Source organism: Chelonoidis abingdonii, chromosome 2 (genome assembly GCF_003597395.2).
Source record: "Chelonoidis abingdonii isolate Lonesome George chromosome 2, CheloAbing_2.0, whole genome shotgun sequence".
Classification (NCBI taxonomy): domain Eukaryota; kingdom Metazoa; phylum Chordata; order Testudines; family Testudinidae; genus Chelonoidis; species Chelonoidis abingdonii.
This window is the reverse complement of record NC_133770.1, coordinates 226,665,451-226,672,823: the sequence shown is the minus strand read 5'-3', so window position 1 is coordinate 226,672,823 and position 7,373 is coordinate 226,665,451. Positions and strand designations below refer to the sequence as shown.

Here is a 7,373-nt window from a genome sequence, read left to right as displayed (position 1 = left end):
AATTACCACCTATTTAAAGTACTCTAACACATTTTTGTAGACAGAAATTCTAAAGAACAATGTGCACCCACTTTGCACCAGAATAATTCACTCTGACAACAGATTCTTCCTCTGTTCACAGCTGTCCCAATGGGAGGAGCTGAAACCTGAACCAAATCCTTAACTTGTAGCAAGGATTGGATCCTTCTTGCAAAGAGAAAGAAAACCCTCCCAGCAAAACAGGCTGAGTTTGTAAAAGTGCTTGAGCAAATTCAGAAGTGATTGGATGAAAAGAAAACCTTGGCCCTCCCCTCCTGCACCTGACTAGTGGATATTTACAGCACTTTTCAAGGAGCCTCTCTGCACTGCCACTACACAATTTTACTGCATGGATTGAGCTGAGTAGACAATACTATAGGGACCAATGTGCTAGCAGTGATTCTGTGTGCTGCACACGATCTGGGGACCGTTATTTTAAACTGAAAGGAGATTCTGGAAGAAGGAGAAATTCTGCATTCAAAATGCCACGATCTTTCCTGGTCAAGAAGCATTTCAATTCATCCAAGAAGCCAAATTACAGTAAACTGGACACTCATACAGGTAATAAGATTAAAACATATGTCACTGTGAATGAAAGCTGAAGTTGTTTTTATTCCTTAGCAGTGAAGGGGTTTACCTTTTAGTTTTCGTATTTCAGGGCAAGATTTGGCTTGTTCCTAGCATTTTCTAGCTTCTTAAAATGATTGATTTTTGAGAAACATGTAAGTGCCAGTCAGAATCAAACACTGCCAACTTTAAAAAGTTTGCTCATTGAATTGAACCCAGTTATTTTACGTGTGTTTACATTTTTCCTGTTCTGTGCATGTTATTAATGGAATTTCTAACTTCTATACAAATCAATTTGAAAGTTTGGCTGCTGAATGTGTTAGACTGCATGAATTTTAAAACAGCATGTTTCTTTGAATAGATCTGCAAACCATATTGTCCTTGTTTAAGTGCACTGTGTGTATGTATGTATGTGTGTATCAGTATGTATGTGTAGAGTTTTTACTCATTTAATCCTCTTTACATATAATTGGATCATGTTCATGGTGTTTGACTTCTGCACTTATTGAACCTATAGGCATTCATTTTACTGCCCTTAAAGTAATTTTCCACTTTTCCTAATACTTTCTTCTTTCTTTTTTTCCAGTGATCATTTCCCCATACCTGTATGAGAGCTATCCAATGCCTATCATACCACAGCCAGAGATCCTGAGCTCAGTAGCTTACAATCCAATTACTGTGTGGACTACAACTGGGCTGCTACCATCCCCATTACCCAATGACCTCTCTCCTCTTTCTGGATACCCCTCATCCTTAGGAAGAGTCAGTCCACCTCCACCCTCTGACACCTCGTCCAAGGATCACAGTGGCTCAGAAAGTCCCATTAGCGATGAAGAAGAGCGAATCCAGTCAAAGCTTTCAGATCCCCATGCAATTGAAGCTGAAAAGTTTCAGTGCAGTTTGTGCAACAAGACCTATTCAACTTTCTCTGGGCTGGCCAAACATAAGCAACTGCACTGTGATGCCCAGTCTAGGAAATCGTTCAGCTGCAAGTACTGTGACAAGGAATATGTAAGCCTGGGAGCCCTTAAGATGCACATCAGGACCCACACACTACCTTGTGTCTGCAAGATCTGTGGCAAGGCTTTCTCTAGACCCTGGTTACTTCAAGGACACATCAGAACTCACACAGGTAAGAAAATCTACTAGAAATGCAATGGGTGAATTTTATCCCACTAGGATGCAACTTGTTATTAACTTTCGTGTTTTGTCTTAGGCAACTACTAGGGTCCCTAACATGTTATTGATATTTACCTGGGCAGTTATTTCCTAGTTATTTTTAAAGCATCATTAAAGTACAAAATTCACACTTTGTTGTAACAATATCTCACATTCGTGGATCAGGTCCTCTACTGGTGTAAATCAGCATAGCTCCACTGCAGTCAATGTCATTTTTTGCCAATTTACACCAGCTGATGATTTGGCCTTAGTGACTTCAGGCTCACACTTAGGCTTTGGGAAATGTTGTGTGTATAAATATATATATATCAATTTTACCCAAGGATCAGTAAGAAAGCTCCACACCCTAAAAGTTATACAAGTGTCTGCTTGGTGAAGCAATCAAGGAATACAAATGTTGCTAACAGAAACAAATCCTACCCAAAGTTTGTTTCCTAAGAGGATGATTTTGGTGTAACATTGGGCATAGTGTTGTGTCAGAACAGCTGTTTGCTACATCTCTAGTTGTAGCCCCTATCTTAAGTAATTTATGCTGCTCTAGACATAACACAGGACAAACAAAATGAACAGAAAGAACATTTGGAAATGTTGGGAGGAGCCCAATCTACTGGCACTGGCTGCACCTGTTGAGAGAGAAAGCCTCAGCAGCCTGTCTTTCAAGATCACACCAAGCAGTATTCTCTGACAAGTCTGAAATGTCTCAACACAGTCAGCAGTGCTGTGAGCAGTAACTGTAATATCTGCAGCCTGCTCATCCTTTTATTTCAGACTTCAAATTATTTAAACCAATCATTTTTGTTTCCTAAGGGAATATGGGGCTGTACCTGTCCCCAGGGGTACTTAGTGTTTTCAGTGCTTAACTCTTTTTTCTTTTTAACGTTTTTAGGAGAGAAGCCTTTTTCATGCCCTCATTGCAACAGAGCATTTGCAGACAGATCGAACCTGAGGGCTCATCTGCAGACCCATTCAGATGTGAAGAAATATCAGTGCAAAAATTGCTCCAAAACTTTCTCCAGAATGTCTCTTCTGCACAAACATGAGGAATCTGGCTGCTGTGTAGCACACTGAGTCATGCAGTCAATGTTGACCTGGACCCAATGCATTTCTCCACTCCTGTTGCAAATGATAAGTGGAAACCCAAAGGCATTTTCTCTTCTGCTTCCTAACCTCATCCCCTCACCCCACCCCACCCCACCCCAAAAAAGTGAAAGAACTTATAATGTCAGTACAAATTAGCTTAAGTATTTCTGCTAGATTACTTAAGTGTGAATTCTGAAATGTGAGGGGGAAAGAACCATGCATGACATTTCAAATAGATCATAAGGAAGAAACATGATCAGCCTTCTTCAGCGATGAAGCCAAATGTGCGTAGACTTTTCTTACTAAGAAAAGTTTCAAAGATTAACAGTTCATCCCTGCCAAACCATTTCAACCAAAGAAACAGTATTTAAAGAGGAAATAATAATAAAAATCCTACTCCAAGAGAATTTGCCAGACAACATTTATCTCAGGTGCCTTATAAAGTATTTTAAGTTTACTTTAGTAAATGTCTAATATTACTAGATGTTTTTTTTAATTAAAAACTAAGGCCTCTATTGATGATCTGAAATGCTTTAAAACTGAATCGTTCAAAGAGGAGGAAAAAACACATAAGAGAATGTATGAAAAATTATCTGCCATGTTTTAAAAGTTTGTGCCTTTAAAGAAGACTGTAGCTTCAAACATTCCTGGTGCATGCTTGACCCATCTTTTAATATGGAATAATTCCTCTAAACTTTAATCTTTTTTTTTTACGGGAATAAGTGCAAAAGAGGGGGTTTATGGGAGTTTGACAATGATTTTTTTTTTAGAAAATCCTTTTTTGAAATGCACAAAGGAAATGCAATATGTTCAGCAGTGCCCCTCCAAGTGCCTTTCCTATTAATGGTTTTGTAAAGTATGTGGACGTAATGTAAATATTTTTATTTTTATATGACTGAATGTGTTGTGAATGAAAGTGAAGTGTTGCCTATAGCAGCATCTATAGGTAACTTGAAGAAAGTGTGAAGTGAATTTTATGTTGTTTTCTAGCCACTTTTTTACAAATAAACATTTTTGAGTAAGATCTCTGTTGTTTGTTCTAAGTGCAAAGACTTTATCTGACTTATTGAGAGTATGAAACATACAAATTAAGATAGTGTTTTTTCATTAAAAACATGAAGATGGAAACTGATTTTCAAATATGAATTGTTAGTTCATGATTGTTGAGCATGAATAAGAAAAATGATCCTTTGGGGGATGTTTTTTTTACAAAGCATTTAAGGAGTCTATTTTAAAACACCATTAAACTCTCTTTAACCCAATCAATATCTGTATTGCCAAGAGCCCCGATTAAAAGAGAAACATTTTGTTTTATTGCATTTTAAAAGTTAAGATGCTCCCATTACATAGGATAATTACAATAACCACACTTTTGTGACCATCTTTTCATTATACATTGAGCCTACAAATTTGGGCCTGATCCAAAGTTAATTGAAGTCGATGGGAGTATTTCATAATTCCATGGAGTTTAGATCATATCCTTTAAAAATAGTATTCCAGTCACAATATATTGTATATTTTATTAGAAGGTTTCAGAAAAATAAATTGCATCAAAGGGTTTTTTTAAATAATTGTTTTTATGAAATATTCATAGACAGCAAAAGTGTAATCATAATGCTTTACATCTGAGACTTTATCAACTGAATATTTGGTGAGGATATATTTACAGATGTAGAATCAAAGAAGCCCTGAGCTACTAAATCAGAGAAATAATTATATATACTGATTCACAGCTAGCCATAAACAGTAATGATTTTTTCTGAGGTGGATTAACTGAGTTTTCCAGGACTTGACTCTAAAAGTGTGACAAAGCGTGACATAAACAAATGCTGTTACATTACACTAACTGATGCAAAATAACACTGGACATTTTATAAAATTCACAGCTATGATTCAGATAAATACAAACTGGGATCTAATTTACAAGGGTGTAACACATACTCTACCATGCTAACAGGAGTAAAAAGTAGTAAAATTATAACATTGTCAGTAGAACAAGCAGATAAGACTTACAGTGGACACAAGGAAGAGATTTCTTGAATAAGAAGTTACCATTTCAACATAGTCATATTTCTTACCGTAGCTACAGCTTTAGTTCCTATAATAGAGCACTTTAATAAGGCATTTGGAATATTACATCTGAATTTTCTTTGTGCATATCTGCACAGTAAAAGAGCTTTAATTCTGTCCACAGGAAGTACTGCATTTCAGTAAGCCTAACTCAGATGAAGATTTTCATATACAGCAAACAGCTGTAAAATAACATTATGATCTTTTTTCATTAGGTCAAATTATTTTTGCAGGAAGTAGCTAGATAGCATAGGAAAGATAAGCAGCAAGGTATGCAAATTTAAAAATTAAGTGCAATGAGGATCAGTGAGAATTTGTGAGGTAGCATTTTGAAATGAGCCTGTGAAGGCATCAAAAACCCTTGAAAAGTATCATGTGGTTACTCTATTGATCTACACTTACACGTTATTCACTTTGAAGTTCTTAAGTCTCTGAAAGCAATTTGCCTTTTCAGAGTGAAGTTTATCTGTGTGAAAGTAAAGCTTTGACAGTAAACAAATGTTCTATGTAGCTTTAGTTCCTATTTTCACTGCAAACATTTTGGTTTTGCTCTTCTAAACTTCCACGCACCTGACTTTAGAAAAGAACTTTCCATTGTTTCAATTCACACTTACACTTCCAATTCGTTAGGCCCCCACTAAAACTAAATAGGCTAAAGACCAGCTCCTTTTCGACTGAATTCAACAAAAATGTTGCCATTGTCTTCAGTGGGAACATGATCAAACCTTAGCATCATTAAAACAAAGTTTGCTAAACTGTACACAAGAACTACTGGACTGATCTGGAAGATCAATGGAGTAACCACATGATACTTTTAAGTTAAGATTATCTGCCCGACATGCACATAATCGTAGAACAGAGAGATGGAAAGGCCTTGTTGCATCCTTTAATTCCTCCTTCCAAAAATATAGTTCCAATAGTGCATTGCTAGTGCTTTAGCCAGTCTAGTTTTAAGTATTCCAAGTAATGGAGTGACACTATTTTCATAATAGATTATGCTACTCTCACTGTCAGGACATTTCGCACAATATTTAGCCTAAAATATTCCTTTCTTAATTTCATTGTATTAGTCCTAGTTATGCTCCTTATTCCAGCCCAAATAATTCAACTCCATGAACCTAATTCTATTCTGAGATGCATGCATACAACTCCCATTGAGTTACTGGGAGTTGGCGGGAGAATTTGGCTCTGTGCTTGGTGCTTTTACCCATCAATACTTTCTGACTATTATCATAGCTCCTGCTAGACATCTCCAGTCCCTACTATGCATAATTAGCTTTTTTAATATTTCTTTGAAAGATAATTGTTCCATCCCCCTAACAGTTGTTGTTACTCCTTTCTGAACTCCTCGTTTTCTCAAATGCTTTCCACTTTTGAGAAGCCTGGAGTTGAATGTCCTGGTTTTTTGAATGCGAGTTGGGGCTACCAGTAAGCCAGCCACTATTATAAAGCAGCCTGCATGACAGAGGCCAGTATTTGCAATCTAAATATCTTCAGGATTCCCAAGTGTTACGATCTCTCTTTCTCAAATATCAACAGGCCCTTATCAAACCTACCTGGAGGCTAAGGATACTGAGAGGTCTTATTTGGACCTTCAGCTATAAAAGTGACATGTGATCCTTGTATGCTGCATATACTTTTGCTCTTGCCATTCACCAGCGACTAGTTAAATATCAGTAGACTTGTGACAGGGATTTATTTATTTGTTTTCAACCCAAACACTTTAGGGAGTAACATGTGCTTCACAGATGATGATGATGATGATGAAGAAGAAGAAGAAGATGACAACAAACACAAACACACTAGAACTGTCCTGTCTCTCAGCCAATCCAATGTTTAGAAAGACAACTCACTGGAGTCTCTGTAGCGTGCAGTAAGTTGTTTAAAGCAGTGATGAGGCATACCTCTCAGAATAAATCACCAGGAAGTCTTTGTGTTTAGATATTCTTATTTCACTGTTATTTATGTTATGATAGTGCTTGGTAGCCTCAGCCAAGATCAAGGCCCAATTACATTAGGAACTATACAATCACATAATAAAGAAACAGCAGCTAACCCCAAAGACCTTACCCCCTAACAGATAAAAACATATGATGGAGGAGTTGAAAATTGAATGCCAATCTCTTGAGTCTGAGGCTGTGATGGAGCTGACCCCCATCACATGCCAGGCAAGAAAAAGAACCCCAATTAGTCACAGTCTGTGTTTGGGGTGTGAATAACTAATTGCCTCATGGCTAGAGGAAGCAGAGCTAGGCCTTGTTAGTAGACTGAGGGAGCTAAGTTGGGGAAGGACTGCTGAAGAGACAGGTCTCTCTGGTGGAGAGAAGGCCTGTGACAGAGTATAACCACATAGGTAACAACAGAGGAAGAACACAACCAGAGCAAATTAGGCTCCTGAGGGGGAAGCGCTGGAGCAGGGTCAACAAGGGAACTACAGTGATGCCTGAGAGGGGTGAAAG

General features: G+C 37.5%; 1 protein-coding gene across 1 annotated transcript; it reads left to right on the top strand.

Moving 5' to 3' along the window:
* Positions 1-324: 324 nt before the first annotated feature.
* Positions 325-3,822, top strand: SNAI2 (snail family transcriptional repressor 2). The gene is made up of 3 exons (XM_032775195.2): positions 325-579; positions 1,172-1,717; positions 2,651-3,822. Exons 1-3 carry the CDS (start codon positions 501-503, stop codon positions 2,830-2,832), a joined length of 807 nt encoding a protein of 268 aa, XP_032631086.1. The 5' UTR covers positions 325-500; the 3' UTR covers positions 2,833-3,822.
* Positions 3,823-7,373: the final 3,551 nt, after the last annotated feature.

Excerpts from the sequence above, each read along its gene's own strand:
- SNAI2 (XM_032775195.2), top strand. The coding sequence starts at position 501 with ATGCCACGATCTTTCCTGGTCAAGAAGCATTTCAATTCATCCAAGAAG. Across the intron at positions 580-1,171 it reads TAAACTGGACACTCATACAG|TGATCATTTCCCCATACCTG; the intron begins GTAATAAGATTA and ends CTTTTTTTCCAG. Across the intron at positions 1,718-2,650 it reads ACACATCAGAACTCACACAG|GAGAGAAGCCTTTTTCATGC; the intron begins GTAAGAAAATCT and ends TAACGTTTTTAG.